At 40.2% G+C, this 20517-nt stretch overlaps 1 protein-coding gene across 1 annotated transcript in view; it reads right to left on the bottom strand.

Annotated features, from left to right (window-relative positions):
* Positions 1–20517, bottom strand: part of USP54 (ubiquitin specific peptidase 54) — a 1304502-nt gene that overhangs the window by 917856 nt on the left and 366129 nt on the right. The window contains exon 4 of the mRNA XM_044056203.1: positions 1781–1873. Within this exon, the coding sequence (XP_043912138.1) occupies positions 1781–1873 (93 nt within the window). The remainder of the gene's footprint in view (positions 1–1780; positions 1874–20517) is intronic.

Here is a 20517-nt window from a genome sequence, read left to right as displayed (position 1 = left end):
ACCCAGTTGTCCAGACTGTTATTTGTTACACAGTATGGTGCAGCAAATGAGACACGTTAGTTAATAATATTTTAAAAGACCCTAACAACCAGTACAGTTTATGCTGCCACTTACAGCTGATTTTTTAATATTTGTTGGGGTTCACACACTCTCAATGACCATCAAGCATCCTCCTTTAACACCAAATTATTCCATATGTTCCTACCAAGGGCAAGAATCTGTTAGCCTATTCATTGTTTTTCTATGTAAGACTCAAACGCTGAAACTGTTATCAGCTTGGAGGTTGGGGATTTTTTTTGTTTTTGTATATGCTCCTAGTCCTCACATCCCCCCCCCAGTTTGCTTGCATGCTCCCCATTGTTGCTACCAGGAGGTGCACACCCACTACCACTCAAACCAAGTCTCCTGGATGATCAAGATAGCACTTGCAGTGTGTATGCCAGGCTGCATATGTTGCCAGTGCAGTGAGAAAAGGCATTGTCCTCTCACCAAGATGGGACAGCTGGCAATGGGATGCTCATTGCTATCCTCCCCTGCTCACCCCCTCCAGCACCCACAATGCTAATCAAATGTGGTTCGACTGGTACAAAGTCAGGTCTTCATTTCTTTATACCATGGTGTCAGGGATGCCTTTTAATTGTTGTTATAAACATTTCCATGTTGTCTGTTGTCATTAGACACTGTTACTGATCACGACTGCTAAACAGCATTGGGATCATAGGAGGGCCCTGGGGCCCTTACAAGCCTAGCCAAGAGTTTATTCCCAAAATGAAACCTCAGTCAGCACCTGTCAATGAGGGACAGAGGTGGAACCTCTGGGACAAATTTGTGGTTTCCCATCCACTTATCAAGGTTGCGCTTGAAGAGGGTCAGCGAGGTGCTCTGTTTGACGTGTATGGGAAGTCTAGTCCAGAGACAGGGCAGCCTCTGGGAGACAAACCTGTCTCTCCTGCAGGTTTTGTAGATGTTGTATATTAGATTCAGGCCTTTTGAGCGGGTATTGCATGAGGAGTTAGACTTACGGATATGGAGCAAGTCTAGTAGGGCAGACAATTTCCAAATAAGCAAATTCTCCTCAGACTGACATACTGAAACTCTGTAGTAAGGCCCACTATGTCTGAATAACGTTTTGCCATACAGTATGAGATGATTCTTAGTGTGGCCAATCATTTACTACCATACACTACCTTGTAACTCAAAGCAGTTGTGTGTGTTTTAGTATACAGGGTGAATTCAGAAGTAACCAATAAGACAGTACAGTACAGACTGTAACTAGTGGCTGCAGTTATGCAGTTGTTAATTCAATAGCACCAGAAAAAGACACCTAGTAGTTTAATCAGTAGAATACATGTACAACACAAATGCTGAAAATGTGTACATCCAGTGCGCTTGGGACATGCCATCAAATAACCTGCTCTGCATTTACACACCATGAAACAAACATAATTTGTACCAGAAGAAAGCTTGCAACATTGTCTATACCTGCACCAAATACATGTATGTTTGCAGTTATCACCAGCAAAAATGCACAGTAATAAGCATCAGTTTTCTTTCTGGCCTCCTTGTATAATCACAGATTCATAAAAAGAGACTCTATAGAAAAGTATAGTGAAGAAGCCTAGTTGTGACATAGTCTTTGCTCTTCCTAATAAATATCTGCTGACAATAGATTGTAAACTTAACAACTCCTATGGCTACAGGAAGCAAGTTAATGAAGGTTTACATGGTATGGGTTGGCATATGAGATGTTGCAGTTTACATCACTGATAAATGGGCTTACCTTGAGAGCGCAGAAGATGCAAGAGTCTCCCATACACTTGTGAGTTGTCAGCTGTCTGAAGCTCCTGCGAAAGATATCCAGGTGCCATAAGACCTTAATAAAGGAAAAATGTCAGCATGTTAGCAATATTTTTACCATCACCATCCATACCAAATCAGACCATTCTTGTGATAAGTAACAAATGATACTGTGGTATATGCAAGGCTGTGCAGGCTTCTAACTCTGTATTAGCACTTTTACTGTAATCAAGTTTGACAGTTTTGTCAGCAGGACCAATTCTGAACTCTGATAATCAATACTTTTATGATGAAGCAAAGGCACTACTTCAGACTATGGTAACAGCATGGATTCAAAACCAAACTTGGGCATCTGAAACTAGCTGTAGAAACATGGCAGAAACATCAGAGATGCTCACTTCTTATAGTGGAGGGAAATGTACTTTTTCCTCTTGAGGCTGACATTTAGATAACCACCACTTTTACACCAGTGACAGCCATCAGGTTAATATGTTTGCAATGTCCAAGCCATGCACAATGCAGAATCATGTTGGTAGGGAGATGTGCACTAGCAATACGTCATGTTTTGCCCAAGATACCTACCAAACATTTTGAAAACCTTTGCCTACATCACTGCTATATACAAAAGGCACACCACAGCTTTTTTGAAAGAGTAGAGCTGGCAAGAATAAAATCAATAAAAATAGAAAAGCATATTTCATTGAACATTTGCTTCTACATCAGTATTCTCCTGTTTTAGATAATTCCTCCATATCAGTTTTTTAAAATGCTGCTTTTCCATGTGTGTTTATGTGTTTGCATTCTTTCTTAGATTTGAATCTAATATAACTGCATTCCTTGTGGGAGTATTTAATGTCTTAAGTTTTAAATCTTAGTTTTCAACATATACTTTTTATGAAAAATAAAACATGGAACAGAATAAGATGTGCATCCAGTCGGTAAGATTTCTATTTCCTTAGTAATATTATATCTAATTTTAATCTGACAAATATGCAGGAATACTACTCCTCTATGCATCTATTACTTATTTTTTAACAGATGTGTTTCCTTGCATCATCTCTTACCAACCATGCTCCAATCTTATATCTTAGCCCTTCTTTCCTAAACATCCAATTTTCTCAAGAGTGTTACTTTTCTGTATTCTATACATGACATTTACCAAATATTTTTTATCACATATTGTTTCTCTTATGTCTGTTTTCACCAGTGCACATAAATTTTCATGTATGAGTTTACTGGTGAGACACCTTGTCTGCTGAACTGAAATATTCACATTTTGAGACATTAGGTGGTGGTGCTGCGGTAGCTTTGTCGCCTCACAGTAAGACGTTGTCCTGTTCGATTCTCAGCTAGAGTGTCTTCTGTGTGGAGACATGCATGAATGGGCATACCTTCGTTGAAGGTTGTGCGTCAGGGCCGGTAACTCGGCACGTAAAAATCTACTCCCAATCATTAGCGGACCGGAGTTCCGCTGTGGCGACCCCCTAACTGGGAAAAGCCGAAAGACACAGCAACTCTGAATAACATCTCTCTGATATGATGTATATGGATTTTTCAACCTATTTGTCACTTTCCTGGTGACTAAAGTAAACTAATGTATGAATATACTTTTATAGCCTTATGCTGTACAACTGCTCATAAACTTTAATGACATGGCTAAAAAATACAAAAAATGGCATTTCTTTGAGGTTGCACCACTTCTGGCTTTTCCATTTAATCTCTTTTTGTTTTCTGAAGTGGAGTTTATGTAAATTTCGCCTTTCAACTGTGCCAATCAATAATTACTTAAAAGCCACAGCAACATATTTGACATATAATACACACAAAACACCCACACAATGCGCAGTTCCTGCACAATAAAGGCGGTCTCAGTGTTCAAGGACCGGAATGTTCCTAAATTAATCCCAGGAGTCCGATAAAAGGTAAAAAAAAGTGTTTTATTACACTAAAAACGTACACAAAATAAAATGTTGTAAAAACAGAGCATAGATTGAGCACTTTTGTTTTTACAACATTTTTATTTTGTGTACGTTTTTTAGTGTAATAAATCACTTTTTTTACCTTTTATCGGACTCCTGGGATTGATTTAGGACCATTCCGGTCCTTGAACACTGAGACAGCCTTTATTGTGCCGGAACTGCACATTGCGTGGGTGTTTTGTGGACATTTCATTTTTTGGTTACCAGTTGATATAATACACACACACATACACACACACGTATATCTGACATACAATTTGACATATAGGCCACAGAAAACTACTGCTGAGAAGTTGTGTTTTGGGGAACCTGAGTGGATCAGTACCTGTTCCTGATTTCACTTAGTTTATATGTATTTATTTATGTGCCTCTTACAAAAGCAGAATGTCTTAGGTTTTTAGTTTTAGACCACTTGGAATAATGGTTAAGGTCTTTGCCTTGACCTCTGACCAATGCCTGTTTAGAGTTTACATGCTCTCCCTGTGTCTCTGTGGGGTTCCTCCCACTTCCAAAAAACATGCCACCTCAAACTCACCAATGAATAGACTCTTGGGTAGCAGCAGCACAGACTCTACATAGTGCCCTATAGGGGGAAGAGCTGTACAGACCAACTGCTTTGGCCATCTATTGTGGTGCACGGTATCCTCAAGATAGGAGAGCATGTATCACAGACTGCATGCAGGCAGGGTTAGCCACTCGATAGTGTAAAATATAGCTCTAGGTGATTTGATCATGTTGATTAATGTCATCACATGGGAATGGATATTTTCTGGTGATAAGTGGGTTGAGGACTTGACCTACTCTGACCTATGCCAGGGAACCATGCTTACAGTGGGAGGGGTGTATGTGCCCCTATTGGCCAGTGTGTACCCGCCATAAAGTCCTACTGGCCACCCGGTGTCCAGTTGCCCAGCCTGGGTTACTTGGGATAGCTCTATTGAGCAAAAGCTGGATATAAAACCAATCAACCTCCCAAACAATGAACTAAGAATTGCTACACTCAAAGTAAGGTCACTCACAGGAGGAAACTTGGAAGTGGATGATATGATGGTAAGAAGGAGGCTGGGCATCATATATATCCAGGAGACATGGCAGTACAGCAAAGCCACTTGGCTTGGGACCCAGAGTCTATTACTCGCGAGGAGGACAGGCTAGAAATTGTGTGGGAACTGTGGTGAGAGACAGGCTTCAGAGGCTAGTGAGGGTTGTTATCAGAATTAATGACAAACTCATGGCAATCAGGCTCCAGCCTAATGATAGGGCAGTATTCATAACCTCAGCCTATGCCTCATAACAGGTTTGTGATAGTGAAGAGAAGAGTACATTCAGACAGCAGATGCATAATCTACTAGATAAAGCAGGACAACATGAACTGGTGTTGATAATGGGAAACTTGAATGTACATATTGGGACAGACCTAGGTCCACATGGGTGGGGCAACAGGAATGAAGGAGAGGCCATTCTAGACTTCTCTTTGGTAAATGGCTTGATAGTAGCCAACACACGGTTCAAAAACAGAAACAGTCACAAGATCACATACAAGAGTGGCCAACATACAACTCAGGTAAACTTCCTCCTAGTAAAGAAAGGGCACTGGGCTAGAACCAGTGATTCCAAAGTCATCCCCACTGAAACAGTTGTCCCACAGTGTGAAACCTGTGCAATGGCCCAGCAATCAAGGAGCCTCAATCCTCACCAGTAACACCAGTGAAGGGCGTCCACATAGGGAAAGGATAATAAATACACACACAGTAAAGTACAATTTCCCTTAAGAGTGCACAGAGAACACAGTCAGTCTGGGGTTGGTTTCTCTCTTTCTCTCCAGTCTGCAATAAGACTCCCCACTGACGCTATAGGGTCCAGATCTCAGCCTAGTGGGAAAGCTAAAACCTTCAGCACCCTCTCTGTCCAACCATTGCTTCGTGTCCCTGCCTAAGTAGCTGACACACACACACACACACACACACACACACACACACACACACACACACACACTTTGAGATGAGTTATATACAGCCACACAGACACTTTTGGGAAAGGTCGGCACAGGCCCTCTCCAGCTGTGCCCCTTTGACCCAGACTATACGGTAGAAATCACTGCCACCACCCACTAATATTTATCAGCTACCAAAAGGCCCTTATAAAAGGGTGTCCAGTTGTACTGTGCAATATTATTATCCAAATTGTAAGTGTGACTGAACAGCAAAGCTTATTGGAGTGACTTGGACAGTATCACTATATACATGCAATGCATTCTAAAGCTTAAATTATCTCTGCATAAAACAGCCACAGTTGAAAGGTTTAAAAATATTTCATAATAAATAATGAAAACACAAAACAATACTTCTTACAACACAGTGCTAGTCAAGAGTTTAGAGATCACAGATAAATACTTAAAATAATGTAGTAGAAAAGTTCTGACATCAATACAGAAAAAAACTAATCTAATCTTCCTAGCTTCTAGCTATAGCTAAGAGAAAACACAGTTCTAAAATAAACTTACATATAGAGTAAGACAGTGCTGGTGAGTTGGATGTTCTCAAGACAAATGCTCAAATGCTCTCATTCTTTCTGTCCTTAAATTGATATCATTTCTGTCTGGTTCCCAGACTAACAGAACTCAGGGGTTAATAGCCCTTTTGATCTTGCAGCTGGTCAGGAAGCCACAGCAATAAAATAAATTATGCATATAAATTCTAGCCATTAACTCTGGCCTCAAAACAATAGGCAGAATGACTCCCTCTAGACATTTCGGCTCTAAGGTTTAGATCAAAGAATTTTACAATGCTTGACTTATCACAGCTTTCTTACAGCAGAGTGCACTGTTACATTTTTTTTTCAGTTCAACATCCACTACAGTCTTTTCACATTTAAGAGAACAAGTCTGTGGCTTACATTAATATTTACAAATGACAGAATTAGTTACAAAATTCTATCGAGCTAGGCTGGCAGCCTTCACCTATCTTCACACACAGCATAAACTACTGGTTGCCAACATCATCTGTAAACAGTGGTCAGAGAAGGCTCCAAGGACAACAGAGGCCAGGCTGAAGACCTGCAAGTTGACTTGAAAGAAAATACAACAACAGTTCAAGGAATTATTCAGGGCTCTAGCACCCCGAGAAGAGGATAAATAGGAATAACTGAAGAAGAATGGCAGTGCCTCAAAACAGCATGTGTGAGGACTACACAACAGATCCATGGCTGAGCCAGGTATGCAGACAAGGTGTCTAAGGAAAGCTGGTGGTGGAATGCAGAAGTTTGGAAAGTCACAAGAAAGAAGGAGTACAGGAAAAAGTGGGAGATAGAAAAGATGGATCAGGCTAGGAGTTGCAATAGCAAAGAACAGGGCATTACTAGTTCACTAAGGTATGAATGTGCCAAAAAACAAAAGAAAAAATACAAGGTGAAGGACCAGATGAGAAGGCAAGAAATGCGGAAAATGCATAAATATAGTTCTGGAAGAACCTCATGTTGATCAGGATCGAACGCAGGAATGGTTAAGGACAGGTGAATTCAAACCAAGAGATGAAAGTTTAATATTGGCAGCCCAACAGTGGATTACATACACGTTAGTTTACAAAGTCCATTGAATGTGTGGGAGCAACAGATAAATGTAGATTTTGTAAAACAGAAATAGAAACAGTTACACACCTCGTTGCTGGTTGTGGCATACTAATAGCAGAAGGACTGCATACTGAAAGGCGTAATAATGTGGCAAGACTGTTGCACTGGGGATTGCGCAAACATGGTATTGAACTGGCTGAAAAACACTGGAAACATGAGCCACAAAACATCATACAAAATGAAGTCTATATCACATGGGATCATCCATTACCAATAGTTCAAAAGACAGATGCTAAAAAAATGGATATAGTGGTTCATGAAAAAAAGACAAAAGTAGCATTGATCACTGAAATCGCCACACCCAGTGATTACAGTGTCTTGTGTACAGATAGACATAAAGTCATAAAATATCAGGATTTGCAGGCCGAAATGAGAGCAATGTGGAAGAAAGATAACCGGACAGTTCCAATAGTAGTAGAAACAACGGGTCTTATAAAAGAGAATCTACAATCATATTTAGATATGTTACCAGTACATGTAACCCCATACGAACTGCAGGAGTCATTACCTGGCACACTGCGGGTGTTGGAAGAGCACTTCTGGCTGACATCAAAGATTGAAACAATACCAATTTCATGAACTTTAATTGTACTTTGACTTAGGAATGGGGTCCATTCGTGTCATGGTATTAAAAACCCAAAAAACTTGGAGAAATTAAAATTATGAAGGTTTCAAGAGGCACGGATTTTGGTTTGCCTTTACAGCATGCTTTTAATCTACAGAAGGTGAGTGTTTGATATAACACCCTTTTAAGATGCATGTCTGAGTTTAGAAAAACGTCATCGTTCTTCTGTTTATTTATTAGGTAGATTAACAATGGATAAACAGAATATACCAGAGATGTAGCAGTGGCATTTAATTATGCACAAGTTATTACTTCAGACTTTCTACATACACTTAATTCGAGCATCATACAAATGTCTGTGACTGATATATATACATATATACACACAAATATCTATCTATCTATCTATATATATATATATATATATATATATATATATATATATATATAATATATCACCAGCCAAAACCATTAACTCCAAAAATCAACAGCTCATAATAACGGTATACTTTTATATTGACATTCACTGCATTGGCAGCAATGCTATCATCATTCACCACATCAACAATGCTGATGCTTTATTCACAGCATAATCCACCACAAAAATAAGCAATTAATGACTTGGCACACTTCAGCCATAGAAGTGAAAAGACAGCAAATGCAAGTACTCCACAATTCCATATGAACTTTTATTCTCCGTACGATGGTGCAAAGCATGCTCCTACTTTCATTGGACATGATTTCACACAAGAGTAAACAGAGCCAATCACTCCAGGTCAAGATGATATAGACAAACATCCTTCCTCAGGGTCACTTATATGTACGAGTGGTAAAAGGACACATTCTGAAACACATCAGCAGCATTTATATCTCTTCCTAACTTCATTAAAAACACCATATACAACCACACATTTGGCTCGGTATGTAATACAGACAATGCCAATCAACATGACTCTATTACACTTTTCTAATTCTGCAAGGGACCTTACATCCAAGAATGTACTGTACAACAAATTCAATTGTCTATACAGCACAAGTCACTCAACCAATATTTTGACATAACATACTGTCAATCTGAAACAACATCAGTTATGATCATTGGTGAATGCATATGAAGATTAAGTCTGTTGAACCCATATACATGTGTTCAATTACATCATTATTAGTAGACAATACAAACATCAGGCAAAAAATGAGAGATGACAAAAATATGAGACACACAAAATAAAAGAAACACAAAACACTGACAACCTCTTTTCTACTATCAGTAAATCCCAACTACAAAACCTAGATCTAGCATTATCTAAATAGCAGTACTGTTAGGGAAAGAGTTTTTAGTAATGTAATGTGTAGAGTTAGAGTTAGGAACAGGGCAGGGGTAGGATTAGGCTTAGCACACATGGGAAAGGTGGAGCACCTCACTGCATCACCTTCCTCACGTGTGCTAAGCGTAACCCTACTCCTACCCCTAAACCTACACATTACATTACTAAAATCTCTTTCCTTAACAGTACCACTAATCAACACAAATGGACAAAAACCACCCACAACACCAATCAGGCACAATACTATAATTCATCCCCTCACCTATCTGTAACTCTCAAACACTTGCACATACACACCACCTGCTATGTCACATGCTTCCACATTTTCAAAACAGGCACCTTTTTAAACATTCATTTTTCTGCATACCTACACTACATAAGGCTTGAATTAAACCAAATAACATTCTCACATATCTGAAATCACATATTTGTGCTGTCACTCAATTTTTGTCACTTGCTGTACTTCTCACATCTGTATTGTCTACGAAATGAAAGACAACCTTCCCTTGAAACAACAATTAGTTGATCCTATTATGATCAAAATCTAATTGTTGAAAACCCCCTACACCCCCTACTAATTACAGACACAGACTCCAATACTGCCATCGTGATCTTCTACTAGGAAAGCCAGTAAATTTTGATCTGCTTTAGCAGCTCTATCAGAAATTGATGACATTCTATTTCAACAGAAAATTGTGATCCCGTGTATGTACTGTATATGTAAATGTGTGTGTGTGTGTGTGTGTGTGTGTGTGTGTGTGTGTGTGTGTGTATATATATCTATATATTTTTTTAAATATATATATATATATATATATATATATATATATATATATATATTTTTTTTACAATTTTCAGGGCCTGTAAAGGGGATTGCCCAAAGCGTATGACAAAAAATATTTTTTGATTAGTTTTGATTTGAAATACACTGTGCCTAGCAAGTGAAGTCACTTTGTTAACAGTGAGCTTACTGTGAAGTTCCTTACATACACTGACAACTTTGTTAATCTGCAAACCAATTTCTTTCCACAGGCAGCTTGCAGATGCTTTACATTTGACAACAGACTTCACTGAACAAACAAAGAGGTGTTAACTTACAACACTTAGGTCCCAGATCCACATATAGTGATCTGTCTTAATTAACTGTCATTTTGTTTAACTGAATTGCAGTACAATCCTCAGAGGAGACATTTTTTCTCTGACTTGAACAATCCTAGATTTAAAAAGAATGTTACCCAAGAGCTCATAATTATGTGACATGTGAAAGTAATTTTGTTTAAATTTCTCAAGTCTTTGCAGCACAGGATTTTCCTGATTATATATTAGTTCACTGTTATATTTGGATTGTACTGCTACAAACGTATGTCGGTATTTTGCAGTTTTGGAGTACATTTAGGCACGGGTCATGGCTTATGTTCTCCAAATGGTTAAAACTACTCTACTTGGTTAATATATAAATATGTTTAGGGTTGGGAGGGTGGCCTAATGTTTAAGGTATTTGCCTTGCAAGCACAAAGTGCAGGGTTTGAGTCTCACAAGGGATAACTGGCTATGTTTAAAATGGCTCGTAAGGGCAGTTAGCTTAGTACTAACCTATGAACCTATGTAGTACACCTACATAAGATTTTTTTTAGAAAATCTTTACATCTGGACAAGCAGTGTAGATATGCAAATTATAACGTATGTATCATATTAAAACAGACTTGGAACACCTTAATCCTTAACATGACTGTGGTCATTAACACTGTGCTTTGCTGCAATATAATCTGCCGAGGCACCAACACTGTGTTTTTTTTTTTTTTTTTTTTTTTACATACTCTGCCAATGTACACAGTAAAGGGCTAACAAAGCTTATGGCCCAGCTAGCTTTGAAATATCAGGATAATAATGCATTGTTTGCTAATCAACAGTAAGAATAAAGGAGGGAGAATAGTTTCATCACTCTCTTAGGCTCTTTACTCAGTTACAAACTGAATAGAAGTCTCCTAACTGAAGCCATGTTCAGTGATCTCATTGGGAATATGATACAAGGTGATTATTCCCTTCTGAAAATTCTAACTAGTACGGGATTTGCAAACAGATCAATAAAATGGTTAAAAAGTTATATGTTTCAGGGTGAAAATAAGGAGCACTTTGTTCCAGCTAGCACCTGTGTTTTCAGGAGTTCCTCAAGGGTTGGTTCTTAGCTCTTTCCTCAACATATTCTGAGCAATGGATTTATCAAGGACAATTCTTCACTAAACATATGCCATATGAGGGTGTCCCTTGAAAATCCAAGAAAGGTAATTGTGATTATCGGAAGAGCAATAATTTAAGCCCAAATAAAGAAAATCCACATTAACTCTGAGACTTTTCCATCTTGAATTATTCATCCCATTCTGAGATACACAGATCTTGGAGTCAGTGTACATAAGTAAGAAGAAAGTGGAGGTACAGCACTTTATAAAGAGTGAGTTTTGAATTCACTTTTATTGTCACAATCACAGTTAAATTTTCAAAGTGTTGATATTTCTGTTATTGATGGCACTTCTTTTAGGAGCCAATCATGAGCGGACAGCTGATCCACTGTGGCGACCCCTAACCGGGAAAAGCCGAAAGAAGAAGAAGAATTATATGAAGATGATCTGGTGGCTTGCAGGGCCTTATCATCAGTGTCTGGTATTAAATCAGCCCTAAGATGGCTTCTCTACTCTGCATGACTAATTTCATGATAAGTATTACCTTATCCATACCATCACAACTGAGAACATGGTGTTGCCCAGAGTCCTATCCTCAACAACCATTTTTAGTACTTGCAGTGGTGTATTTGAAAATATTAAAATGATTTAATTACCTGCCTACCTAGATAGAAGCAGCATTATCCAAAAGTGCATATGTGGAGCAACTAAAAGCCAAAAATCTCAAACCCACCAAAGCTCTGTTAGAAATATTCTGGGAAATTATGCTCACAGATCACAGAGATAAGAGGTGAGGGGTTTTAATATCAGACAAGTACAGTCTACACACTATCTGTATTGCATCACTTTTAAACTGCTGTGCCTTAAAAGACCATCTTTAAAAAGATCGTTTGGCTCATATGCTTACTTTTTCAAGGGGAAACATCATTATATGAGTTTAAGAACTGCTATCACTATTAAGTATCAGTACTAGTTTCTCACTTCTAATGAGTAAATTGGTAGTACAGCATAACACAGATACCGGCATTATAGAAGTTGTGCCAGTGGACATAAGAGGAGGATATTGGAAAACACAATTAGAGATGAGGAAGTTGCTTTGGCAGTTAAAACTTAATACCTCTAATAACAAAAGGTTAATTAATATATTTCCATTGCCCCAGTCTTGAAATATAGAACTGTGTGATGATGTGAGGTATTGCCAGCTATATCTGGAAAAGTAGAGCAGTGGATGGGTAACATATGACAGCATAGCTAGCTGGAGTTTTGTAAATAATTATATGTCATTTGTATATCAAACTGATTTGAACAGATGCTTGTGTTAGAAATGTATCAACAGTGGGCCCTGCTGGACAGAAAATAAATACACCTGTATGTCAGGCTGCATTGTAATTGTTGAAATTAATATATTGTAACATAGGATACTGGAAGAGAAGAGGTTAATCGTAGTCCAGCTAACTTTGAAAAATAGTCTGAAATTAAATTACCTGGTTTTGGCCATAAAGATTGTATCTTACAGTGCTGACTGCAGCCAGAGATTAACTGTCTGTGAAAACCAGGACTAGGAATCCTACTGTATTGTCCTTAGGGGTGAACTAATTGCTACCCTGGAAGGGTGGAAGTTTTGAGATGGGTTGTATAGCTTCCAGATGCTATAACACATCTCAGCAAAGCTCTAGCTGTGTGTATGGTAACACCTATGTGCTAGATTCTGGTTCAGTTTCTAGTAAAGGGGGTAGTGTGGGAACCAGATTCAGATGACCACATGTATGTGATGTCATTCTGCAATCCAGCACTGAAATAATGTTTTAATACCAGATGAGACAGAAGTCCCAGAGCAGTTTGTTTTTGAAACCTGATAAAGAAGGATCACTCAACCACTTCATCTTGCCTTGTTCTAGTAAGTGAACTAGGGGACGGTAATTTTTTAGATCAATCATAAAAATATAGTGAGATTAATTAACTATTGTTTTCTGCATTTGTGTGAACCTTTCCATCTGAGTTACTTTTAGTATTTCCTGTGATTTTTAACTCTGGTGTTTATTGTAAATAAATATTTTGTATTTTCATGTTCTTTTATTATTTATTATTAAATATATTTAAACATTTGATTGTGGCTAGCCTTTAAGAGAATATTTTAACCTTTGAGAGTACTTATATTAGTTGGTGACACTGTGGCCGCTTCTGAAAGCCTTGCTGCATTGGTCATACACTGCCATTTCTATTAGTATTAATTCTATACATTCTGTATAACTGGGTAACCTTGTAAGAGCTTTAGAGTACCTGGCTTTAGGGTGTTCTGGTGGCAGTTGTGACACTGTCAGCCAGCTATCTGGAATTTTGTAAATAACTCTATGTCATTTGTGAATATTGATATGATTGTTACACAACTGTATGTTATGTACTGAGCTTTAAGAATGTAAGCACAGCATACCCTGCTGGAACATAGAAGATTAACCTACAAAACTTCAAGAAAATAAGTTGAAATTAAGTGCTTTACAATGTGCTATAAAGTTAGTTTCATTGCAGCAAGAAGACATGATATCTTGAGCTAGAAGTTTTTTTCTATTGTCTTGGAGAGAAGAATTTACTGTGTTTAAAATGTAAAGTGTTTTATTGCTCTGTGACCTCCTAGCAGCTGCAAATCTGAGAGATGTGTACTTCTCACATGGAAATGTTACAATTCTGTTAGTATCTGTTAGCCTGGGAACTGAAGGCAGGTGACAAGGAGTGATGTCATCCAAGCTGACCCACCAATGGTGTTTGATAGCAATTTAGAAATTCTCACATTTTCTATCTTGTCTTGGACCAAGAAACATCCATTCAGCACTTCTGCCTGTGCTTTGCTCTGTAAGTAAGACTTAGGGCATAGTATCTCTTAGATATAGATAGGAATATAGTAAAGATTAGTTTATATGTTTTCTGTATTTATTTGAGACTGTCCTGCAATGTTGTTTTAAAATATTTTCTGTGATTCTAAACTCTGTAGTTACTGTGTTGATTGAGTATTGTCTTGTTCTTTTATTACTTACTATTAAATATGTTTAAAGCTATCTTTGTGGTTGGTTTGTTTAGACATATTTATGCTCTGAGAGTACTTGCATATGTATTTGGTGACACTGTACAGGCCACGTCTAAATATCCTTAGTCTTGGCTACACTTACCATTTGGATAATAGTAACATTACACAGTAGGATTGGTCACCCTTTGGGAGGGCCGTAAGTAGCTCATAAATAGGGGTTGGTGGCAGTGATAACTACCTTATAGTCTGGGCAGAAGGGGGCATAGCTAGTAAACATGTGCCAGCCTTCCCCAGGTATGTGTATGTGTTTGTATATAGATCAAACCTCAAAGTTTGTGTGTGTGTGTGTGTGTCAGGTACTTGGATAGGGACACAAAGCACTGGTTAGACATAGAGGCTGCTGGAGGTCTTGGCTTTACCCCTGGGCCGCGATATTAACCTTACAGCTGTGCCAGTGGGGATTTTTATTGGGGATCTGGAGAAAGTGGGGGAAACCAGCTCCAGATTGACTGTGTGCTCTTAAGGGAAATTGTACTTTACTCTGTGTGTGTGTGTGTGTACTTGTCATCCTTCCATTGTGTACGTCCCTCACTGTTGCCAGTGGTGAGGATTGAGGCTCCTTGATTACTGGGCCAGTACAGGGGCATCACATATTAAATTGGTGGACAGTGGTGGGATATCCACATCACATATTAATTGGTTGACAGTGGTGAGTTAGCCACATCACATATTAATTGGCTTGTACTGGTGTGGATATTGAATTCCTGTAGCCTGTGTACAATGGTCACTGAAGGTGTTTGTACTCTCAATCAGCCACTCAGTGAACATTCACAGGTCATGCCACAATTGTTTGATTTTTTTGTTAGCTTAGTTAGTCAGGGAGAGCAGCCAAGCATGTCAGCAGAGGAGTATGGCAAGCTGACAATGAGCCATTTGGCTGAAATGTGCCAGACTAAAGGACTGCTGCATGCCAGCCTATTTAAAGGAGACATGACTGCAGCTTTAGTCACAGCTGCATTACAGAATAGCAACCAGGAGGACAATTAGACTGGTCGTGGAGATGTACAACTCTCAGAAAATCGACAGTTCAACCTTTCCACAGAGGGCTGACAAATCCATCTGGAGTTAAAGAGAATTGAGCTAGAGGCCAAGCATTTGGAAATAGAAGCAGCAGAGAGACTGAGAGAAATGAGAAACTGCACCATCTGAAAGCTGAGGAAAATGAGAAACTGCAACAGCTGGAGGCTGAGGAGAAGTAGAAGCAAAGGCAACATGAAAAAGAGATGCTGACTCTTCGCCAAAGTCATGAAGGTAATAAGGAAGGCAGTATCCGAACCCCAGAAGCAACAAAGGTCAGTAAATTTAGTCCATAATTTACACAGGGGGATAATTTTGATAGTTTCATTCATATGTTTGAAATGGTATGTAAACAGTATAATGTTGACTAAGGGCTCTGGGTACGGTTCCTGACCCCCTTACTCCATGGTAAATCTGTAAATGTAATTTCTAAACTGTCTGATACTGATTATTTAAATTATAATATTGTAAAAAACTGTTTGCTAGAATGTTTTAAGGTAACACCTGATGTTTATAAAAAAGTTTCGTGAGCATAAACGCAAGGCAGATGAAAGTGTGTGTGAATACATTAATGAACTAAGCATATATTTTCATAGGTGGGTGAGTGGATGTCAGGTCACCACTTTTTAAGGGCTGGCAGACCTTTTGGTGAGGGAACAAGCCCTTAGCACTTTGCCTGAGGGCATGTGAATCTGGTTAGCCTATAGACAATGCAGTACTGCAGATGAGTTGGGGAGGAAGAGAGATCTATACCTAGCAAGCAGGGCATCACTGCACAGTAAAGAGATACCCAGTGCTGCTCATGGGTCTAAGGGAACCCATAGTGGGCAGTCCAGACTGCCCCAACAAAGTCTGCCAATAGCAGTGGAAGCCACTAGTCCAGGTGCACATCCAGGACCAAGGGTTAAATGTTTTAAATACAACCAGTGGGGCCATATAGCATATAGATGTCTATGGAGGCAAGGTGGGGAACAAAAGATGGGAAAGCCAGTAAGTGGTAATGACAAAATGCCAACAGTAGGTTGTCTGGAAATAACAAGGGTACTAGACTACCACAAGAGATTATATCCTATTTTAGTGGATGGGAAAGAGGCGACTGCTAAGAGAGACACAGCCTCTGACTTAATCACTGTGAAGCCTGCAATGGTTACAGATGAGCACTACTTGCTTGGGCACTCTACTCCAATCAGAGCTTTAGGAGGGACCTCATTCCATATACCTTTGGCTAGAGTTCACCTTGACTGGGAGGGTGGAAAAGGAAGAGAGGAAGTAGGTGTGTTTGAGGATATCCCTGCAGATGCCCTGATAGGGAATGATTTTGATAATGCAGTACCGTGTGTGCATGCAGTTACACGCAGTGAGGCTTGGAGACAAGCATGTGGGTCTGGTAGCCTGGGAGAGACCCAGACAGACCACACAAATGCAGCCAGGACTGGTGAGATGGTTACTTCAGGGAGGAAGCTACTTTGTAGCAGTGAGACTGAAGGTGAATCACAGCTTCTTGTGAGTACTGATGTTCCCTTGGACAGAGTGACTGCAAGGGCAGAGGTGAGTAGTACGTAGTACCCAGGCTGACAGTGAGGCACCACTGTCAGAGAGTACCAGACTTCCTGTGGAAGGGGAGTTGGGAAGGGTTACTAAGAGAGAGTTGAGACAGGCTCAGCTCTCAGACCCTACATTACAAGGCCTGAGGGAGGTAGCTAGTGAGGTACCTGATTCTCAAGGGAAGGGAGGATCTGTATACTGGGACAAAGGGTTACTGTACAGAGAGCAGACCCCTGAGGGAGGGCTAGAAGGTGAGAGAATACAGCAGTTGGTAGTGCCCAGAGTCTACTGTCTGGCACTTCCAGCCATAGCCCATGATATTTCCTTTGCAGGTCATATGGGCATAAAACGTACAAAGAGACATATTATGTAGAACTTCTTTTGTCCTGGGATTTCCAGAGAAGTAACAGGGTACTGCAGGACCTGTGAGCAGTGCCAAAAGGTAGGGAAGGCAGGAGACAAGGTGAAAGCTCCTTTAATGACTTTGCCTGTGATTCAGGAGCCATTTCAGAGGATAGCTATGGATATTATGGGGCCTCTGAGTACCCCAAGTTCCCCAGGGAAAACGTATATCCTAGTGGTAGTAAATTATGCTAACAGATACCCTGAGGCACTGGCTCTGTCCTCCACTGAGGCAGAAAAGGTGGCAAATGCTTTGTTAGAGATTTTCAGCAGGGTAGGTTTCCCAAAGGAAACACTGACTGACAGAGGTGCCAATTTCATGTCAGACCTGCTGGTTTGTCTGTGGAGTGAAACACCTAAAGACCATCCCCTACCATCCTTAGACTAATGGTCTTGTTGAGAGGTTAAGCTCTACGCTTAAGATGATGTTACGGGCATTTGCGGACCAGTTTAAGAGGGAGTGGGACAAATATTTGCCCTATCAGTTGTTTGCTTACATAGAGGTGCCCCAGGAATCCACAGGTTTTTCACCCTTTGACTTGTATGGGAATAGGTTGAAGGGACCTCTAGTTCTGATTTGAGATGAGTGGGAGGATGAGTGTGAATCCCACAAGGAGTCTCTTGTGACATATGTTCTAAACCTCAGGACAAGGCTTGGGAAACTCATGGGCTTAGCCCTAGAGAATCTGGCAGAAGCCCAACAGCAGGAAAAGGGCTGGTATGACAGGAATGCTTGACCTAGAGCATATGCTCTAGGGCAGCAGGTAATGGTTCTCATTCCTGTTAGACACAACAAGCTGCAGGCAGCTTGAGAAGGTCCCTACAAAGTAGTAAGGAAGGGCAGTGATGTTAACAACATGGTTGAACTGCTTGGCAGGAGACAGGGGCACAAATTGTACCATGTTAACATAATGAAACCTTACCATGACAGGGAAGCCCTTGTTCTGAATATCTGCAGTAGATGGCAGAAGGAGTTTGAGGGGGATCTGGTGACTGATCTTCTCAGTGAGGCTCCAACTGACACCTCAGTGGAAGGGGTAGTAATATTCCAGCAGCTAACCCCAAACCAGATTTGAGAAATCCGAGTAGAGCTAAAGGAGTTTGTGGGTATGTTCACCGGGAAACCAGGGTGTACCCACCTGGTGCAGCACCATGTGGATACAGGACCACAAAGGTCTATTAAGCAGGTCCATTATAGGGTGCCTAAGAGAGTCAAACAGACTTTGGGAGAGGAGACATAGGAAATGTTGGAACTAGGGGTAATTCAAGAGTCCAGCAGTCCCTGGGTGTCCCCAGTGGTGCTGGTACCAAAGAAGGATGACAGCACCAGGTTCTGTGTGGACTACAGGAAATTAAATAGTCACATGGAGTCAGATGCTTACCCCATGCCTAGGACAGATGAAGCCCTACAGCAGCTGGGTGGGGCTAAGTATCTTACCACAATTGATCTTACCAAGGGTTATTGGCAGGTGTCCTTGACTCCCAGTGCCAGAGAGAGAGAGAGGTCAACTTTTGTTACTCCTTTGGCTTGTATGAGTTCACAAAGATGCACTTTGCGATGAAAAATGCCCCAGCGACTTTCCACAGGCTGGTAGCTCGTACCCTAACAGGAGTACAAAATTTTGCCCTTGTTTACCTAGATGATGTTGCCATCTACAGCCATTCCTAGTAAGAGCACCTTCTGCATGTCAGGGAGGTGCTGGGCACACTACAGAGGGCAGGGTTGACCATTAAGCCCAGCAAATGTCAGGTGGGTATGGCAGAGGTCTCCTACCTGGGACACAGAATGAGGATTGGTAAGATCAGGCCAGAACATGCCAAAGTGGAAGCCATTAGGGAGATCAGGGTACTAAAGAAAATTTGTTCCCAATTATAGTACCATAGCTGCTCCCCTCACAGATCTGACAAGGAAAAACAGGCCAGATAAGGTAGTATGGATCCCAATAAGTAAGCAGGTATTCCAGAAACTTAAAGGAGCTTTGGTAGGACCCCCTGTGTTAGCCAGTCCAGATTATAGCAAATAATATGTTGTGCAGGTGGATGCTTCAAACCATGAGGTGGGGGCTGTAATTAGAGCACCCAGTGGTGTATCTCAGTCATAGGCTCCAACCCAGGGAGGAATGCTATGCAGCTGTAGAAAAGGAATGTCTAGATATAGTGTGGACACTGCAGAAAGTTCAGCCTTATCTCTATTGAAGGAAATTCACTGTAGTTACAGACCACAATCCTTAAACACGGGTAGATCAAGCCAGCCAGCAAAATGACAAGTTACTAAGGTGGAGCCTAGGGTTGCAAGCATATGATATGACAGTGCAGCACTGCAGTGGGGTTACCAATGCCAATGCAGATGGGCTCTCAAGACAGGGAATGGGGTAGGTATTCCCAGATAGTCTCAACCCTCTCAAGCAATGTTTCTCAAGGGACACTTGAAAAATTAGCTTGAGTTTTTGGAGGGGGGGGGGTTGTGACATACCAGCCAGCTATCTGGAATTTTGCAAATAATTATATGTCATTTGTGAATATTGATATGATTGATACAGAACTGTTTGTTATGTACTGGGCTTCAAGAATGTAACCACAGCATACCCTGCTGGAACATAGAAGACTAACTCATAAAATGTTAAGAAAATAAGTTGAAATTAAGTGCTTTATGATGTGCTATAAATGTTAGTTTCATTACAGCAAGAAGACAGGATGTCTAGAGCTAGACGTTTTTTCTATTCTTTTGGATAGAAGTATTTACTATGTTTAAAATGTAAAGTGTTTTATTGCTCTGTGACTTCCTAGTAGCTGCACATTTGCGAAATATGTACTTACCATACAGAGCTGTTAAAATTCTGTTAGTATCTGTTAGCCTGGGAATTGAAGGCAGGTGACAAGGAGTGCTGACATCCAAGCTGACCAAGCAGGAGTGCTGACATCCAAGCTGACCAAGCAGTGGTGTTTGATAGTAATTTAGGAACTCTCTCAGAGAAAGACTGTGCATTTTGTATCTTGACTTGGA

This window comes from Protopterus annectens, chromosome 14.part0 (assembly GCF_019279795.1).
Source record: "Protopterus annectens isolate FY-2018-M chromosome 14.part0, PAN1.0, whole genome shotgun sequence".
NCBI classification, from domain to species: Eukaryota; Metazoa; Chordata; order Ceratodontiformes; family Protopteridae; genus Protopterus; species Protopterus annectens.
This window is presented reverse-complemented; position numbering and strand designations above follow the sequence as displayed.